The following is a 20,057-nucleotide window of genomic DNA, read 5'->3' as shown; positions in this document are numbered from 1 at the left end:
TTGCGTGAATCGCCCCAGAATTTATTACCCACAATCCCAGGCAAAGTCTGAAATCTGGTGGAAAAAAATCCATTTTCGGACATTGCACTCTGCCCACCCACCGAAACACACTGCCAACAACACATGTCCTACTGTCCCACGTTCCCACAGGTGTCCCGAGGAAAATGGTACCTCACATGTATGGGTGCACCTACCTGGGTGGAAAAAAAGTGTTGGCCGTCCACAAGTTCTACTGCAGTCCCAGGGAGCACCGGCAGGGTCCCCAACCTTTCCTCTAGGGAAATTCTGTAATGCTGCCTAGCCAGAGCTCCAGGATGGTCGGGGGTGATGTCCCTGGCCTTGAGTGGTTGTCCCTCATGTGGGTTGACTGTCCACAGGTCCAGCGGCGTTTTCAGGGAGCCTTGGTGGGCTCCTCGTCCTTTCCCAGAGGAAGGTGTAACGCAACCCAGCCAGAGCTTAAGGATGGTCAGGGTGACGTCCCAGGACTTGGGCACCTGTCACCCATGTGGCCTGGTGATCTAGTGGGGCCGGAGGGAGAGGGCTGCTCACATTGTAAGAAGTCCCTTCTCTCCCCCTCCACCACCCCCCCATGTCACAAACAGATCCCTGGTTGTCTAGTGGCATTGCTGGACTCGGCTTGAGCGCTCTGTGCCTGATCCATGCCCAGCAATGCTTCAAAAAAGGTGTTTGAAAGGGGAGAGTCTCCCCTTTCCAATGACGCCTCCCTCGTTCTGAACGGCACAATAGTGTTGCAGATTGAGGGGGAGAAAGGTGGAGAATCGCCTTTCATTTTCACAGCGGCAGCTGACAATGACTGCTGCAGTGAAAATTACTGTCAGTTTCATGTCGGCGTGCATTAAGAAAGGAACCTTCTCCTCACGTAGCCCAGGGGTTGGATTTCAGTTTTGTGCGATCCCTGCAATGCAGGGATCGACCAAAACTAAACGCCAAAAAGGACGGGCTATCCTCAAGAGGTTAAGCACACTTGCAACATATTTATATAGCACGTGGCATCCTCTGGACTAATAAGCAATTGAAAGGATTCTTTCCGGAATCCCAGTCTGCAAGAGGGGTGTCATTTTCTTTTTTACTATTTTTTTTTATTTAATTTTTTTTGCTGGTGACTGGGTTAGTCTTTGCACATTGCCACACAAGCGCGTTCAAGATTTTGTTAGGTTAGGGGCTGCTGCAAACAGGGCAATGGGTGGGCACATCCCAAGCTACAGTGCTGTTTGTTCTAAACTAAAGACTGTGGTAACGCTAGGGCCAAGTCTATAGTTTCCGTTCTTACCTCGGGAGGGGAATGTGGCCGTTGAGAGCAGCGTGAGGAGAGCCAGGCAGGTGCTGCTGTTCATGGTGACCTGCTGAGGAGGTGATGGCTGACTGTCTGCGGGTGAGGGAGTCTTCTGCGCACAAACTGTGCTGAGGTGGAAGGAGCATGTGCCTGCAGCCTTTGCTAATCAGAAGCTAAAGCACAAAAAGAAATGCACCCATTCATCCCATCCATGTGTCATTCCCCCTAGACAAGAGACCCTGAACGTGTGGCTTACTGGGAAACTCCCAGTGTCCTGGTGGGCTAGTCGAGGCCTGCTAGAGAGTGGAGTCTCTGTGAGGGTGTGGTGGTCAATGGTGTCAAAGGCCGCTGAGAGGTAGGGAAGCATAAGTGCGACAGTCTTCCAGGTCTGAGGTTCTTCTGGTGTCTCATCCCAGATGGGAGTCTAGGGAACATTCAGTTCCTTGTAGGAGTCTGAAGCCAGACTGGGCGGAGTCGAGGAGCAGGTTTGATTCATTTAATGGGCATAGCTTGGAGTAGACTGATCGGTCGATTTAGTTTGGCTATGAATCGTTCGAGATGGGTCTCTAGTTGGACGGTATAAGGGGCTATAGGAGGGACTTTTTGAGTAGGGGTTTGATGTGGGATGACTTTAAATTTGCTGGAAATGTACTTGACGTGAGGTAACTGTTCATGATAAAGCTGCTGCTACAGGTTGATGAAAGGCTATCTTTTCGGAGAGGAGGGCAGGGACCTCAGGAGGTCCTGACAGACAGCTGTTTGCTAGAAGCTTAAGGAAGTCAGGATGGGAGAGAAGGTGGAGAAGAGCAAGTCTGGGGGGGTGGGCTTCGGCTCTGTGAGCCCGGACGAGCATGCAAGGGGGTGGAGTGGCAGCACTGCTAATTTAGAGCCAATGGTTCTGTTTCTATCCATGGCAATGTCATAGAAGTTGTTAGATGGCGTCCGGGTGCTTTGGTGTGGTATGGGGGGGAAGATATGCAAAGAGGGGCCTTGAATGTTGAATGATATATTTTATTTCTATCGTGCTCGTACACAAGTGTTTCAGAATGCGACAAGGGAGGGGAACGGGGGAGAACAAAACGGCGATCTTACTAGGTCCAGTGACCTTGAGAATGCGCAAGTGCATGGGGGAGGGGAAAAGTGCATGGAAGGGGGGAGAAGTGGAAAGTGCGAAGCAGAGGAGAAACAGACAAATAACAATAAATAATAAAGGCAACAAACCGTTTTAGTGCAGCCAGCAATTTGCAAGTGCTAGGTTTAAGGCAGCAGACGAGGTAGGTCTGATGAGTGCAGGAAGAAAAAGGGGGGGCTGTATGGGTACAGATACAGGCCCCAGTCCAAGGGGTGGCCCGGAGGCAGTGCGGGAGGGTGGCAGGGTGAGCAGGTACCTGGGCCCGGAGGACAGAGGGTGGCCAGGTGCACAATGCCAAGAGAGAACAGATCAGCAAGGGAGAAGGGGAGCGAAGGCAGAAGAAAAGAGGAAGGTCTTGAGGTGCTTCCAGAACCGGAGATGGTTCTCCTCAAGTTTTAGAGTGGCAGGGAGGCTGGTCCAGAGGGAGGCCCCAGCCGAAGACAGAACTACCCCCAGCTCGTTTCTTTGAAAAACGACTGACCCTGAGGGAGTTGGAAGTAGAGGAGGGAAGAGCTCGAGAGGGGAGGTATTTGCGGAGGGATAGCTGAAGGTATTTTGGACCCAGGCCCCAGAAAGCCTTGTGGACAATGCAGAGGGTTTTGAATTTAATCCTTGCATCCACTGGGAGCCAATGGAGAGATTTCAGAGCTGGAGAGATAAGATCCCAGGGCTTGAGGCCAAGGACAAGTCTCGCAGTCCTGTTCTGGATTAGTTGCAGAGGGCGGAGAGTAGAGGCAGGTAGATTTAGAAAGAGGCTGTTCGAATAGTCCAAGCTAGAGAGAACCAGAGCTTGGGATACCATGAGTTTCTGGGGGAAGGAGAGGAAAGGCAGAGTACCTCAGAGGAGGTGCAGTCGGAAATGTGACTTTTTAGAGACCTCGCAGATGTGGGCGGAGAAGGAAAGGGTGGAGTCAAAGATGGCCCAGAGGTTCTTAGCCTCGCAGGTGGTGGTAGGAGGAGGGCCAAGGGAGGCCGGCCAGAGAGTGAGGGGAAAGGATGTTGAAGGTGTGCCGATGAGGAGGATCTCCATCTTGCTGGCATTCAGACAAAGATTGGCGGCACACCAATCTGGAATGGCAGTTAGGCAATCGGAGATGAGAGAGGGAGAGGAGATGGCATGAGTCGATTGTCGTCAGCGTAGCACTGGAAATTTGAACAAAAAGTGGCAATGCAGCGGGCGAGAGTTGCCAGGTATTGGTTGAAAAGCCAGGACGAGAGGTTAAACCCCTGGGGAACACCACAGGTAGAGAGGAAGATAGATGATAGGAAGGACCCAAGTTGGACCTGGGAGGGTCGATCTGAGAGGAAAGATGTCGGCCAGGCCAGAGCCTGATCAGTGACACCCAGGTTTTCACAGAGACGGTTGAGCAGGATGTTATGGTTGACCGTGTCGAAGGCAGAAGAGAGATCGAGGAGGATGAGGACAGAGGGAATGTTGGAGTCAAGGTTGGAGAGCAGATCTTCACGGATGTTCAGGGGAGCAGTTTCCGTGCTTCTGGCAGCTGCTCTGAGCTCTGAAGCCAGACTGGTGGTCATGGAGAAAGCCAAAAGAATTAGAATGAAGGTTAAGCTTAGAGATGGGCCACTTTTCCAGGAGTTTGCCAAGAAAGGGAGTAATGGAATTGGGCGATAGTTAGCTGGACAAGAAGGATCAGCTGTGGGTTTCTTGAAGAGGATGCACAAAAGAGTGCTTCAGAGGGGAGGGGAAGGATCCCGAGGCAAAGGAGTGGTTGCAAAAATCAGCAAGGGCCAGAGCGAGGGTGTCAATATGGTCCTTGATTGTTTTAGAGGAACATGGAGGAATGTGTTTTGACGAGGCTTTCATAGATCGGACTTGTCTAGCTACCTCGTCTGGGGAGAAAAAGAGGAAAGTTCGAGAAGGATGGTGGAAGGATGGCTAAAGGAGGGTCAGCAAGCACAGATGGGGAGGAGAGAAGGGGGGTGTGTGGGTGAAGAGGGTGGACAGGATGTCCTGGGTTTTTGAAATGAAGTGAGAGGCAAGGGCATTGGAAAGAGCCTGGGAGGCAACAGGCGGGGTAGAGACTGCAGCAGGGTTGGCCAACTCCTTGCAGATTTTAAAAAGTTCGGCTGAGTTGTTAGATGCCGCAGAGACACGAGCTTGAATGTGGACTCTCTTCTTGGTGAGGACAGAGAGTCGGTATTGCCTTTGTAGCAGGCGACAGGCCAGTTTGTCAGAGGATGAACAGGAAGTCCTCAATTTCCTCTCAAGAATGATCTTATGGTGTTCCCTGCTGGTGTTGGGGGCGTTGGCGATTCTGTTCCAGTAGAAGGATTAATTGAAATGGGCAATAGAGCCACAGAAGATAACATTATTTATAACATCTGGGCTGAATATGCTCCCATTAGTTACCTTAACTGCAAAATGTTATCAATGTTGCGAAAAGAACTGCCCAATTTGGAGAATTGTCCCTGAATCCATTACACATTTTGTGCTCCTCAGCACTATCTATATAGAAAATGCAGAGCAAAGTGGATTTTGCACCACCTTTTAGAGGGAGCAAATCAGAATACCTGGATTGGTTTTAGGTTATTTGAGATCAGTAAATTCAGAAGTTAGTCTTAAATGTTGTATGTTACATGGAGGGTGCTTGGTTTTTGTGTTTCCAATGTCTGAATTAAATTGTAATCTAATTGTTCTGGCTTTTTATCCCCAATGAAACTTTATTGAAACTTTTCCACATGGAATGCAATAGACTGAAGATAGGGCTGCAGACTGGAGAAGGAAAAAGAATGTATTCATTACAGGAACAAGCATGGGCAGATATTCCAATATGTCTCCCAACTTCAGTTTCTATTACCTAACTTTTGAGTGGTCATCGGGGGAAGGACCTAGCTCCCCCTTCGTGTCTTCAGAAGAAAAAGCTAGGAAGATGAGTGAAAGAAATACACTATCTTCCACCACCCCCGACGCCACTCTTGGGATACTCTTGGGCTATTTCCTCTGGTTGCTTCAGTGCCATTCCCTGCTTGTTATTGCCAGGAGGGTGTGAGCCTGGACCCCTTTCTCGTAGTATTTTTGCTTCAATAATCTCAATTGGTTCAATGCCTTCTCCATACCCAGGTCCTTGAGTTCTTGCCTTCTAATATCTTGGCGGATGGCAGCTTTGTCCACGCAGCCCCTTCTCGACATCTCTCCTTTAGCTTTGGTTTCCTTTTAATCTAGTTTCAAGCATCATTCCTTCCCTTTTAGCCATTCAGTCTGTAATCTGTTGACGCCCCTAAATGTAGCCTTTTCAGCCTTCATCTCAGACAGTGATGCTTCTCTTGTATCGTTGGTTTAAAAAAAAAAAATCTAATTTCATACCACATTTTATCCCTAAACGGTGGGTCTTTGAAGAGGCTATTATGGCAGGTCGAACGTACTTCTCTGCTGGAATGGGATCCAAGTTCAAGCACTGTTCTGGGCATATCGTGATCCGACCACCCACTATCTGTATTGTGGCCTCTTTAGCGCTGTGCTCCCTGCCCCCTTCTATCAACACGTTTATGCGTGTGCATGTTCTGTGTGGGTGTGTAGAAGGTGTATTGTCTAAGGTTTTGGATGACTCTCCCTGCAGGTGTCGTGAATGATGATTTCTCAGGTACTGAGCAAGCCTGTCCTCCTCCTTATCCCTATCCCTCGCTGCTGCCTTTTGCAGAGAACAAGTCTCTCCTAGAGTCAGCAACCATGTTAAAGTCCCCTCCGCATATCTGGGAGCACTCATATTACGTTAGCGGATCAAAAGCCATGACACAATAGGTTTTGATTCTGGGCATACAAGCTGCATTGCGTCACTCCTATGTCCCATATTCTCCCTTTTTATTGCTACGAATCGACCTTGCATGGTGATTTTGATGTCTAACTACTGCTAGACCTAGAGATTTCTGGGTGATTATACGAACTCTGCCTTACTGGCTTTTAATTGAGGCCCTCCTAAATGAGGTCTCCTTAATTGGTATTCCTCTCATAACCTGTATATCGTATCTTGCAACAAAGACATCTAGGTTTCATTGTTTGAATGCTAGATACCATGGCTTTCTTGTGCAGGGAGTTAATTTCTTTTACATTGCATGAGCCTATTCTACCAGGATCATCCCTTATCATTCCTACCTTTACTGTAATCTCTTTACATATAGCCATTACTCGTGATTCTAGCCATCCTCCTGGGACAGGCACTTTCCCCTCTCCTGATCCAAACCAGTCTTCTTTTCAAACCTTTGCACATACCCAAAATAAGAGACCTGTCCCCTTTCCATTAATCTTGTCAGACCTGGTGCAATTGCCCTCTTGCCTTTCCCTTTTCACCTTCTGCCCCCTCCACCCCCCGCACATCCCCTCATCACTCCCATCGGGTTAGGGATACTAGAGTACCATCCTCCAGATCGTAGTCTGACCAAAGACGAAGTCTGTTCATGAAAGCCAACTATAAAACATATTGAACTTTCAGAACCTTATCCTTCTTATCCAACCCTCTTGCCCCCAGCGTTTGTACAAGTCACTGTTGTTCACTCACGTGGTCCCAGTGAGATTCTGATGTACAGATGTATGGCTAGACCTTCTCGGTTTGAGTTTGTTAGCTCTTCAACAGGTTTTATTTATTTATTGTCGTTTCCTGCTTGTGAAAATGTCAGTCTCAACGTATGGACCCATGGCAGCCTTCACTTGTGTTGGACATGTCACTTGAGTTTGCTGTGAGTATTCTGTATTTTTCCATGTATGTCACTTGAGTGGCCACAAGTGCCACATGCTTGGTTCTTACGGAATTTGCAGTTTGCAGTGGCAAATACGTTGACCTGTTTATGGTTGGCCATTGGGTGACGGCATCGCACGAAATATGAAGTGTACTTATGTAGACATGCACCATTTTACAGAAAGCACTGGTAATAATTTGTTCACCCGTCACCATGGATCGTAGAACTTTCTTTTAGGTCAAATTTTCAAACTGAAGTACTCGCCCTGCAGGTCTAGTTGGATTTTTAGTATTTGTAAGGCCTGAACTATGGGTTGGCCTCTCTGGAACCATTCCCAACTGGATCCGCTCTACATATTTAATTAAAAACACTGCATTGGTGTAATCCTTTACAATACATCCTGACCCTTGGTTTAAAGCACATTATTTTTCTTTGAATGCGTATAGTATGTTTTTTGTAATTTTCTTGTTTTAATGTTATATCTGCAGATGGGCAGAGAAACTAGAACATCTTACAAACACAGCTGTAAAGGACCCAGAGGAATTTTTGGGGCACCCTGTCAATGCTTACAAATTGATGAAGCGGCTTAACACAGAGTGGGGTCAGCTTGAAAGCTTGGTTTTGAAGGACATGTCGGATGGTACGTTTTTGTATGTCTGCTTTTTCAGCTTGCATTTGTGCCAGCCATTAACGTAAAAATAAATCTGTTTCATGACTTTCTCTGTTACTTCGTTCAGTGTTACAGAATTATTTCAAAAATATGCCCGCTTTCAGTGATTGCTTAAGGTCTACATGATTTGAACCTGCGATTCAAGAGTGTGAAAGCCAAATAGGCCCCCCACACTTGGACATATATAATTTATAAACTAAGCACTTGTTTGTTTAGTACTTAAAATACACAAATGTTACGTTAAAAAAAAAGAAATGTGAAAAGTTTGGACGGTGGGTGGGGCTGGTCTTATGCTGTTGGGATATGCTTTAGACCTAGTCTATACCCAAAAATAGTATTTGTATTTTTTTTCCAGCTTTGGAATTTTCTCTTCTAGACTGGAGGATCCTATGTCATTATTTACTAGCAGTTAACCCTAAAAATCCATCACTTATATGCTATGCAACTCATTTTACGATTTTAACTGCACCCCGTGCGGAATGGGGTTATCAATTTATGATTTACTTTAATTTGATTTTACACTTTTTGTGAAAATGTCTTTCCAGTTTTCAATGATCAGAATGCATTTTCTTTTATAACCTTTTGATGGTCTTCTGGCCCTTGTAGGGAACCTGTGAAAGTTTAATCTAGAATAAAGTTTGGTAAGGCAGTGTGGAAAGCTGTCGCTGATCAACTAAGTTGGCTTTTCAGAATCCTCGCACAGCCTGGGGTCTGACAAACAAGAATATTTGGGAAAGTAATAATTGGAAGAAGGTTGGCTAGGAGTGTAACCAGATTTGTTGATGAGCGATTGGCAGGATTTTCATAACCAGTCCTAGGTGGAGGGTTGTGAGAGACCAACCTAGTTGGCGCAAGCTTATGGCTTGGTGAGAGGTGGATCTTTCCACCAGGAATTGGTGTAACAATAGTCACCCATCAGGAGCATCTTTTTGTGCATGTTACTCACTAGCCCGAAAGGATGGAGTGATGAAAACCGACGTTCCTTGGTATCGGGTCAGTGAGCAGAGGTTTTCCTAAACTAAGGCCTCCTCAACTTGAGGGAACTCTTTTCTATGATACGCCCTTCTGCTGTGGTAGTAAAAACAGACAGAGGAGTAAATCAAATAAAAGAGCGGGGAACGCGCGCACCGGCAGAGACCAAGCTGTAATGAATGAAAACAAGCCGGTCCAACAATGGGCAGTTGCCGTCTACTTCCTTTTACTATTTACCCCGTTGGTACCTTATTCCCACTGGATTCAATAAGGCGGGGCTTGGAGGAGTTCGGATCTCCTAAAGGGACAATTGATAACCAGAATTAATCCCTTGCACTAGGAAGAGGGGTTTGGTTCAACAGAAAAAAGACAATCTTGCCACTTCAGAAACGAACGAGTAACTGTAGGGTGTATGAGTTCAGGTGACGACAGGAGAAAATAACAGAGGGAAGTTAGTAAGGTAAGTACCCGGGCAGCATGAGGGTCGCACTTGAGCCGGGTCAGTACGCAGTAACTGCAGAGCGTCTCTCAGTGCACTTACTCCTGACAGGCAGTCCAGAGTCTCTTTGTGGAGTCCAAAGGGGAGTTCAGTTGAAGGTATGCACTTGATTCAGGAATGGAAGGTGTTCAAAGGTAGGTGAAAGGTAAGTAATATTGTAGGGAGCTCTGTATTCAGATGTGCAACGATGTGAGGTTTGTGAACCCCACTACAAAACCGGAATCATTAAGTCAGTGAGAGGACTAAATCGGTACAGAGGTCTAAACGTGTACCTGGGAGAGCACATGGAATCCGGAAGGCATTCCGAAGTTGGCAACGGCGAAGACCAGAGGAAACCGAACGTTGGTCAAGGGAATCCGTAGAGCAGACCGGGCTCGATAACAGCAGGTCGGAAAGGCACTGGACGTCGGGCAAGGCAGATCGGTAGGCAGACTGGGTTCGGTAACAGTGAGTCAGCAGGTACCAGACGTCAGGCGAGTAGAGTCCAAAAACAAAGCAAGGGTCGTAACAGGAAGTAAATATTCAAAATCAATTTGTGAGGTAACGCTACAAGCGGAAGCAGTGCATGTTTGGAAGACGCAGCATTTATGTATGTTTACTGGGGCGGAGCCTGCGAGGGCGAGTAGCAGCCGTGGTCGCATGACATGCCGTCTGAGTGGAAACCAAAGGAATGGCTTTTCGTTTACGGACGGACACCGTGGTTCGTTTCCATGGTAATAGCCACCGCTGCAAGAATGGGGCAGCCAGGTGACATCGTAAATTAGGAGTGCCTGACAATGGGGGGGGCGTGGCTGCAGGGCCATGTAGAGAGACGTGTCTTCAGAGGAGCTCCGGGCGAGCCTGCATTAATCCGTTATAAAAGTGCATACACAGATGCTTGCTGCGTGAGAAAATAAAGGTACACGCATATGAATATATGGAGCCTCTTCAAAGACTATCCGGAGCCCATGAGAAGCGCTGGCGACACTGCCCCGGGCATAATGGAGATTGCGGGACTCGGGGATGCCCGCAACCAAAATGGCAGACATGTAAGGAGAACAAAGGAGCCCTACGGAGGGACCAGCTGGAAGCCCATGATGCGCCGAAACAAAGTTGTGCGAAGCACACCTGGCGGGAAGCGCCACTGCGAACCCCACAGGCAGTGAGCACCCGCTGCCGAGTGATATTAAATAGATGGCGATCGCTCGAAAGCGAGGCAGACCAGAAATGGACCGGAGCGGTGCATGCCCCAGCTGACAGATGGGGCCGAACTATATGCATGCACTGGGGAATGCCTCAAGGACAGAACAGCAAAATTGCCTGACAGCGCAGGCAGAAAAACAAAAGCGCGACAATCACAGCCACTACCCGAGGAGCGGCTGAAGATGCATTGTTGCGCCGCATATCCTGACGCGAGGGCTGGACGCGGGGCGGCGACTCGAGGTGAGCGCACACGAAAAGTGCTGCAGCAGAAGGGGCTCAGAAGGCACTGGAGACGCCGTGTGCTGCAGGCAATTCTCAGAAGCGCTGCTGGCTACATAAAAGCACAAAGTAGATTGGTGGCTAGAAGTTTGACCGTAACACACGCAGCAGTGGCTGCCCCTCACAAGGTTAGTGGATCTAACTGAGACTCGGCGGTCTAGAGCATAAGAATGCCAGCAGCCTCTTAAGACTGTCCCGAGCCCACGAGAAACGCTGGAATCATAGCCCTGGGCATGTTTGAGATCTGGGGACTCAGTGAAGCCGGATCTAAAATGGCGGACAAGGTGGGGGGGGGGGGGAGGAGAGTAAAAAGGAGCACCACAAGGGATGCACCCACAAGTCCATGGTGAGGCGAAAGGAAGATGCGCGAGGCACTCCCTGTGAAAAGCACCACCGCAGACCCTACATATAGGGAGCTCCAGCTGCTGAGTGATGTCACACCGACAGAAATTGCCTGAAAGTGAGGGGGACTAGAAGAAAATTGGAGTAGAGCATGCCCCCGCTGACAAACAGATCCAGAGTGTAAGCACGCACCGGGGGGGAGTCACGCCGGACAGCGTAGCACACATGCCTGACAGCGCAAGCAGGAGAATGCACATGCGGTAATCGGAGCCCTCACCCCAGAGAGTGGCTGAAGACACATTGTTGGGCCGCACATTCAGGTGCGAGCTTTGGGCTCGAGGGGTGGCTGCAAGCTGAGAGCTCACCAGCAATGATGATGTAAGCAAAGGGAACGCATGACTTACTTGATACCTATATGAGCTAACACAAACTTCTGACCACAGGTGAGCAATCCGAACTGAGCAGTGGGGGGGGGGGGCCAGGAGGAAACCGCACCGCAAACTACACGAAGCTGGGCAATTCAGCGAAAAGGGATCCTAGGTGACACGCGGGGTAGCCACCCAGAATTAATGAGGTCTGGGACACCGCGCAAAGTGGAAGACTGCGATCAGCGGCCAGGGACGTGGGAGGTCACAACCCACTCGTGAAACAACGTGAACTGAATACGAGGACGTCCACCACAGCTTCCCTCAAGCATCATAGTTTGGTACGGACTAGCCCCGAGGCGCTGGAGACCACACTCCCAAGAGCCCAAAGTGAAGCATACGGCAACACTGAGATGGCGAAAAAACAGACCAAGGCAAAGGGCAAACAACCCACTCTGGAAGAATTTGCAAGAAAACCGCAAATGGCCGAAGGGGCTAGGAGCAAGTAGAAGACCCCCCGCCACGGATCCCGCCATGGTGAGCAAAGACCAGCAGATCCATCCTGGAAGCAATTGCGGACCTGAAACTAGCGTGGGAAACTAAACTGGAATCGGCAATGGTTGAACTGAAGGCGGCACTGGAACTTAAAGTTGGCGCAGTACAGGAGGAGGTGAATCTCCTCAGGCAAGATGTTAGAACACTAGCGGAACATACAGGTGAACTGGAAAAGGAAGTGGCCCCAAAATAATTGCTAAAATCTTGAACTATTGAGACAGGGAAAAAATCGTAGAACACTTCTGGAAGGCAGGCACGATACAAAGGGCATCGGCGAAAATCACGGCATACCTGGACTACACACTGTTTGTGCAGAGATGTTATACGAACTATGGGGCAGTGAAAAGAAGATTGCGGGAAACCGGCTACAAATGCATTTTAATATACCCGGCCAAACTGAAGGTGTATGACAAAAATAGAGCACTGTTCTTCAACACCCCAGAGGATGCGTCAGAGTGGCTAGACACGCAGACTGCCCATTGGAAACTGGTAACCGAAAATAAGACGGTGCAGATAAGTAAAATGGAGACTGCGGTACCCATGGTGCTGCAGAATCAGACACTGGGACTAGAATATAAAACGGGGTAAAGACAGTTGGGATATGCGCAACACGGGTTGGATAACGAATGCTCAAACACAACGATGTAGCGCAAAACTGCAGGAGTCTCATGGGATTCGCTCTCACACCCCCGAGAATAGACTAGTTAGGTTAACGATAGATCGGTAACACCCTGCTGGGTTCCTGATTTCGGCACACCGAGATGGGACCAAATGCGGGGGAGTCTGAGATCCAGGGATGGAGCTGGGCAACAGTTGGGGACAGGTAGGGAGGAGGGAGGTGAGGGAACGTGTGTAGTGAACATAGTTATGGGGGGTTAGATGGGGAGTTCATGTTAAAAATAGACAGGGAACGAGCCCACATTCATGCCAAACAAAGTCGGGGAGAGTAACAAAGAGGGAGGGGAAGGGTGGGGGGGGGGGGAATAACATATGGATGACAATGGGAGGTCTTAGAATTGTAACTTGGAATGTGAGCGGCCTTAACAGTTACCTGAAGAGGAACAAAGTATTGATGTATTTGAGAAGGCAAAAAGTGGACATAGCATTACTGCCAGAAACCCACCTTACCAAAGAGAAACTAGAGGTGGTCAGGAAAAAGTGGAAAGGGATCACCATGGGAGCAACATACTCTGCTTACGCATGGGGGGGTGGTTACCTGGGTGGCACCACATGTGCCATTCCAGATGCTCCAGGTCACAGTGGAGCCAGATGGGAGGATGATAGTGATGCGGGGGTTGTTGGAGAATAGAGAATTGAGTGTCATAAATACCCACGCCCCCAACCAAGATACGGTGGCCTACTTCAGGACACTATATAGCAAAATCAGCCCCCATATGGGAGGCACGATTATATGAGGAGGGGGCTTAGACTGCACGTTACACCCTACAATGGATAGGTCAGATATGAAACTAGATAAACCCTCCCCTGCGCGAAAGCACAGCAGGCCCTGTTGAGAGACTTCGGACTAGAGGGTATCTGGAGGCAGCAACACCCGAGTGATGGGCACTACTCACACTACGCTGCCCCGCATAACCTTTATACTAGACTGGACTATGTTTGTCGCCTCGGAACTTGTAGGGGAAATGATGGGCTCAGAACATAAAGCAAGAATACTATCGGACCACTCCCCTCTGGGCCTGGAGTGGAGACATCAGCCCCCAGAGCAAGAATTCCGACATGGAGGCTTAGAGCTGAGGCCCTGCAGGACTCTGCATTCCGAGAGGACCTAAGGGAGGAGATCATTGGGTATTTCAATGCTAACACAGGAAGCGTGGAGTCAGAAGGAACCTTATGGGAGGCGTTTAAGGTGGTAGTGAGAGGAGCGGCCATATCCAAAGGGCTCCAAGGGGGCATAGAGCGCGAGCTACAAGAGACAGAGAAGAAACTAGAAGAAATAATGAACAGGGAAGGTACCTTACAGGATGCCGCCGAACAAGTGAGCCAACTACAACAAGCAAGCGAGGGGCTTTGGGAAAGGCAATGCAATCTGAACTATAAAAAATATATTGAAAGGCAACATGCAGGGGGGATAAACCAGGGAGGCTGCTAGCTTGGCTATATAAAAACAAGACCCCAAGACCAGTAGTCGGGGAGATAATGGGAGAAGGCCAGATCTGGAACACCCAGGAGGGGCTGAATGAAGGGTTCCTGAGATTCTACAAACGCCTCTATGAAGACACAGGGGAGATTGCAGAACGGGAGACTCTAGAGACACTGCAAGACGCAGGATTACCTAAACTAAAGGAGGGAGAACCTGGAGGCCCCAATTACAATAGAGGAACTAGAGACAGGGGTACTGCACCTACCCATGAGCAAAGCCCCGGGGTCAGATGGGCTCCCTAGCGAAATTTATAAAACATGCAGACAAGAAGTGCTCCCCCTGCTGCTGGCTATGCTAAATGAGGCGTTCGAGAGGGGAAGATTGCTGGAATCCCTGAGGGAGGCAGTGATTATTCCGCTTCTCAAACCCGGTAAACCAAGCACGGAATGCGGGTCGTACAGACCCCTATCCATGTTAAACCAAGATAGCAAAATTCTCACGGCAGTGTTGGCGAACCGACTTAAAAGGGTAATAAAGATACTCCTACACCCTGATCAAACTGGTTATGTCCCATGCAGGAATATATCCGACAATCACAGGAGACTCCACCATATCATAGAACAGACCGAGGACGACCTTAGCGAAATGGCAATGGTCTCGCTGGATACAATAAAAGCCTTTGACTCTGAGATGGCCTTGGATGATGGCGGCTTTGAAAGAATACGGGATGGGACCAGGGTATTTGACTTGGGTGAAGATGGTATATAGCTCCCCAACAGCTAGGGTCAAAACGGGAGCGATAATTTCAGACAAATGGCAACTTAGCAGGGGCAAAAAAAAAAGGGCTGCCCCTGGTCCCCCATGCTATATATCCTTGCATTACAACCATTAGCGATCTGTCTCAGACAGCAGTACAGAGAGATGGGGGTCCATACAAAGGGAGGACCACACTTGATATCATTATACACGGATGATATGCTGCTATACCTGCACTTCCCAGAGGAAAACTTGCAGTATGTCCTGGAATGATGGAGCGCCATGCGACCCTTTCGGGCATCGCAGTAAACCCCAAAAAGTCATGCATGTTCCCCCTGGGGAGATATCGGTGAGTCCCACAGGGGAACCTACCTATCCTCCAGATACCCTGGCAGACCAGTACAATTAGATATCTGGGGATCAATGTATACCATTCGATTGTAGACTAATACAAATATAACACGGAAAGGGCGGTGGAAGGCATCAAGAACAGCATGGGGTTCTGGGCGAAACTCCCCCTTGCCATGGTGCGTAGGGCGGCCTTGCTCAAGATGGTGGTCCTGCCCAGGCTGCTACACCTCTTCACGAATATCCCATACATGCTTCCCAAATGTTTCTTCACGAAACTCCATAGCTTATGCAGGGGCTTTATATGGCATAACACTAGAAACGGGGTGGCCCTATGGAAATTGCAGAATCCGTATGATAGAGGGGGCATACACCTGCCGAATTTCAAGATATACCACCTGGCGGGGCAGCTTCAATACGTAGTCAGATGGTTGTCCGAAGACGAGACGGCAGAAGCCAGATTACTAAGGAATGACTGTGACCCATTCTTCTTAAAATAACTGATATGGCTACCTAAACTAGATATGTAAGGGCTAGCGAGATTACTGGAACTAGGCTGGATAACATGGCGCAAAGCATGCCAAGTAGTTGGGAACCCAACCCCATGCTCCCCGCAGGTGCCACTCGTGGCGCTATGCGGAGAGGACGAGCAAATGATGAAGGGGATCTCTAAATTCTGGGAACCGGTGGGCCTCGCGACCCTAGGAGATATATGGCAAGAGGGGAGGCACTAGACTTCCAAAAGATAATGAAGGAAACCGGAGTACACAAGGGACAATACATTACATATACTAGAATCATTAAACGAGTGGGAGAAAAATGGCCCGAGGCAGTAAAAGCAGAACAACCCAATACTGTCATTGAAACGATGTACGATATCTCGGAGGGCGGGCTTGAAATATTCTGAATTTACGAACTATCGATGTCTAGAGTGGGTAGGGAGTTGCTCCAACTGAGGCGGGATTGGGAGGAGGAGGCAGGAGAACCTATGCAGGATGGGCACTGGGAAAGAGACCAGAGATATCATGAGAAGATGTCCCGTAATGCGAGGCTGCAGCAAATCCAGTTGTTACCCAGAGGACATATATGACCCCCAGTAAAGTCGCTAGGTTTGGAAGTACAGTGACACAGAAATGCCCCAAGTGCGAGGAGGAGGGCGCTCGGATGATACACATTTTCTGGGCGTGCCCGGAGGTGAGAAGATTTTGGGTGGAAGTTAAACCACGCCTGTCCCAAAAGGGATCAAGTTAAGAGGTGGAATCAATATGGGCATGCACGTTGGGGGGGATTTACCAGACCACGCAACCTAAAGAACATTAGTAAACAAAGATCTGCCCTACATCTTGGCCAAACGGAGAATTGCTATGGGCTGGAAAGCAGCTCAAAGACCCAGATCAGAGGTGTGGTGGAATGATCTCTTGAAGTGGGCAGGCGGCATGGTACGAAGCAGTTGGTAGGGGAGGGGAGGAGGAAGCGGGACCCCTGATAGCATGGAGACAAATGATGGCCACGATGTCGGGACTCTCCCATGTCGAACCCAGTGAAGATGAAACGTCTGGGAATAGTGAAGGAGAAACGAAATTTGAGGCATTGAAGTAGATGCTCGAGTTAATGGGGAAGAGAGGGGAGGACTGCAATGTGTAACATGTAAATGTAAACTAAGACGCTAGCAAACGGAAATGTCCGATGTGTTGGTTAAGTTTGGCGTGTTGTAAAAAAAATAAAAAATGAAAATTGTTTTAAAAATGAGTGACTGACAATGAGGGATGCAAACGGGAGTGGGAACCCAGAGGACCCAGAATCGTAACAGTGCAATTGTTCCATCTATCGACTTTTACATTATGCGCACAATGCTATGTTAGGTTTGCATTGCTCACCTTGTCACATGGTTGATGGAACTGCGCAACTAATGACATTGGATAAAATGAGGGTTTTATTAAGCAAAAGTAAAACAGTACATTTGCATGAATATTGTTTCAGGATGGCTGTGACATAAAGGCTCTTGGGAGAAACCTAGTCCATGAAAGCAGGATTACATATGAAGGATGGAGGAAAAAAAACATACTGAAAGTTTCAGACTGGAAGTCTCTTGCTTGGAGATTTCGAGAGCTTGGTTCCTATCCTTTCATCTGTATCCACAAGGTCTCTGTCTCTCTTGGGATTTTAGGGCTTCCTCCTTTTTTTAAGTGTACCGAATTCCCTCCTGTTATTGGGAATTTCTTTTTGTTACACACTACCCTCTTCTGAAGTCAAATGGCTCTCCCCTCCTGCAGATCAGTCACTCTCTTTATTGGAGCCCAACCCTTTTCTGTGCGGATACGGGGCCACCTCCCTTCACTAGAGCTGATCCCTCCACTGAGGTCCAAGGGGCTCTCCTTGTGTTACACATTTGCTCTTCTTCAGCCCAAAGCCGCTCACTACTTCACACCCCCTTCTCTTGGGTCAGGGGTCTCTTCTGAACTCAAGGGTCTCTACTTCCCCTCCCCCCCTCCCTAACTGGAGCACCCCCCCCCCCTTTTCAGAGCTCAATGGGATCTCCTCTCTGGAGCACACCCCTCTTCTGGGGTTCCAAGGGCTGGCTGCTTTCCCACAGGAGCACACCCCTCGTCTGGGGTTGCATAAGCTCTCCTGCCCCTCCTTGCAGGGAGCACACCCCTCTTCTGGGTTTAGGGGGCTCCTCTCCCCCTCCTTAGAGCACACCTCTCTTCTGGGCTCAAGGGGTTCCCCCTTCTCTGGTGCTCCCTAGCTTTCTCAACAATTTAGAGCTTTGCTTAAAAGTCAGACTTTGGTGTGCTTGTAAACTTGTTCATTGATCGTTTTCCGCTGCATTTTAGTGCCCATTTGCCCAATGTGACTACCCTGTTCTCTTTATGCTTCAAGCACCTCACTCATCTTTGCATAGCTGGCTGATAGGCCACCTAGTGAGTTATTTGTGGACTGCACATCTCCCCTGTCTTTCTCTCCTCTGCTAATCCCACGGCACTCTATCTCCTCTAACTGCTACTCTATCACCTATCCTAACTCCCTCATGAAGTCTAGAAGAAAAAAAGCTTAAAGCCATACTGGCCTCCAACCCAGGCCTACCTATTGCTGACACCTACGTTGATGCTAATTCCAGGCATACTATTACTGACATCCTCTTTTCTGTCCCGTCCCCCCCCGACCTAAGGACTCCCCATTTGGTCTCCACCCTATCCCCTCCTCACCCATTAATGGGGGTACTAGATGGGAAGTTCACTTGGCATACTTCTCATCATCTAGGTGCATCATGAATGTCTATCACAATGGCACAATCATTGTTTAAGGCTCTCAACCTACTCTTCTCCTAGATTGCCTGCCCTCTCTCATTAATTTCCTCCCTTATCCTTCTACACCTCTTTCCTCTCATTTCTACACCACCACCGACTGGAGTACCATGCCACATTACCCCTCCTCTGAAAACTTTCAAAGGTGGAAATCTGCTTCACTTGGCTACCCTGATCGCTCGTTCTGCTGTCAAACACTCCTCTGACATGGTCTCCTTCTTGAAGACTTTGATCTCTGCATCCGTGCCCTTACTGAGACGTGGTTCAATGCCAGCTCTGTCACTGCTCCTGGCACTCCTCTTCCTGAGGGCTTCAAAATCCTCTCCAAACCCAGGCCCTACTGGTCCAGAGGTGGAGTGGCCCTGATCTGGTTGCTGCCTCTATATACCTACTCACTCTTGCTCTTCCTTTGAATGCCTGATCTGCAGGCTCTGGGTCTCTCCTACTCTCACCTTCGCTACCATCTACAGGCAGCACAGCCCCATCTCTTCCTATCTGAATTGGCTGACCACAACTCCTCTCTTGACCTTCTTCCAAACTCCTCTTCCTGGACTTCAGTATCCACCTCAACTCCCCCTGAATCAGCCACCTCACAGTTCTGTGACCTATCACTATTCTTCCTTCCTGTCCGTCCCACTCAGCCCTCCTGGCACGAACCACTCTCTCCTCTCCTGTTTGGAGCCCCTTGGCCTACTGTCTGAACCTCCCCCTGCACTGCCAGCCTTCTTCGCCGTCATTCGACCGATGAGGACGTGTCAGTCGCTGCCTTTGCTTTTATGTCCCCCCCCTCCTCCCCTGCTTCTGACTGGCCCTCTGAGACTGTCCTTGCTAACCTTCACCTCTCCATCACATCTTTGCCCCTGTCATGAGGATATGCCTGAAGCCTGCATCCAAGTGCAACAGCTGGTATGACTCTGATCTAGCATCCCTGAAACGTAAGGGTAGAGTTGCTGAACAGAAGTGGCAGACCTCGGGTTCATCCTCTGACAAACTGCCCTGTTGCCTGCTCTATCGTTCTTCCATCCGCTCCAAGAAGAGGGCCTGCATCTCTGGAGCCACTAACAACACGGCTGACATTTACAAACTCGCAAATCCATCCAGTCTCGGCCTCTTCCTTCCTTCCCAGACTCTATGCACTGCCCTGGCCTCCACCTTCTCATCTCAAATTCAGGACATCCTCTCCTCACTCTCCACCACCCCCACCTCACCAGCCTCCCTTGGCTCCCCCCTGACCCACCCACACCACCTGCAAATTCCTTCCTCCGGTGATTAGGTCTCTAAAGTTGTCCACTCTAAGAACATCTCCTCTCTCGCCCTGGCCCTTACCGATTTTTGTAATTGCTTCCTCGCCACTGGTTCTTTCCCTCAAGCACTCCCTTGTGCAGCATCTCCTTAAAAAGCTGTCTGCTGACCCCTCTCCACTAACCCCTTCCTGGGTAAACTCCTGGAGAAATTGGTCCTCCCCAACTTAACCTTCATACTGAACTTGTTGGCTGCCTCCATGACATCAATCTAGATTTTGGGCATCCAGAGGCACGGAGACTGCTCTCCTGAACACCCGTGAA

At 49.1% G+C, this 20,057-nt stretch overlaps 1 protein-coding gene across 3 annotated transcripts in view; it reads left to right on the top strand.

Moving 5' to 3' along the window:
* P4HA1 (prolyl 4-hydroxylase subunit alpha 1) overlaps nt 1–20,057 on the top strand; it is a 720,153-nt gene that overhangs the window by 97,410 nt on the left and 602,686 nt on the right. For all 3 annotated transcript variants that reach the window (XM_069610530.1, XM_069610531.1, XM_069610532.1), the window contains one exon: nt 7,607–7,758. In XM_069610530.1, the coding sequence (XP_069466631.1) occupies nt 7,607–7,758 (152 nt within the window). The remainder of the gene's footprint in view (nt 1–7,606; nt 7,759–20,057) is intronic.

This window comes from Ambystoma mexicanum, chromosome 8, assembly GCF_040938575.1.
Source record: "Ambystoma mexicanum isolate Mex_15411 chromosome 8, UKY_AmexF1_1, whole genome shotgun sequence".
In the NCBI taxonomy this organism is placed as follows: domain Eukaryota; kingdom Metazoa; phylum Chordata; class Amphibia; order Caudata; family Ambystomatidae; genus Ambystoma; species Ambystoma mexicanum.
This window is presented reverse-complemented; position numbering and strand designations above follow the sequence as displayed.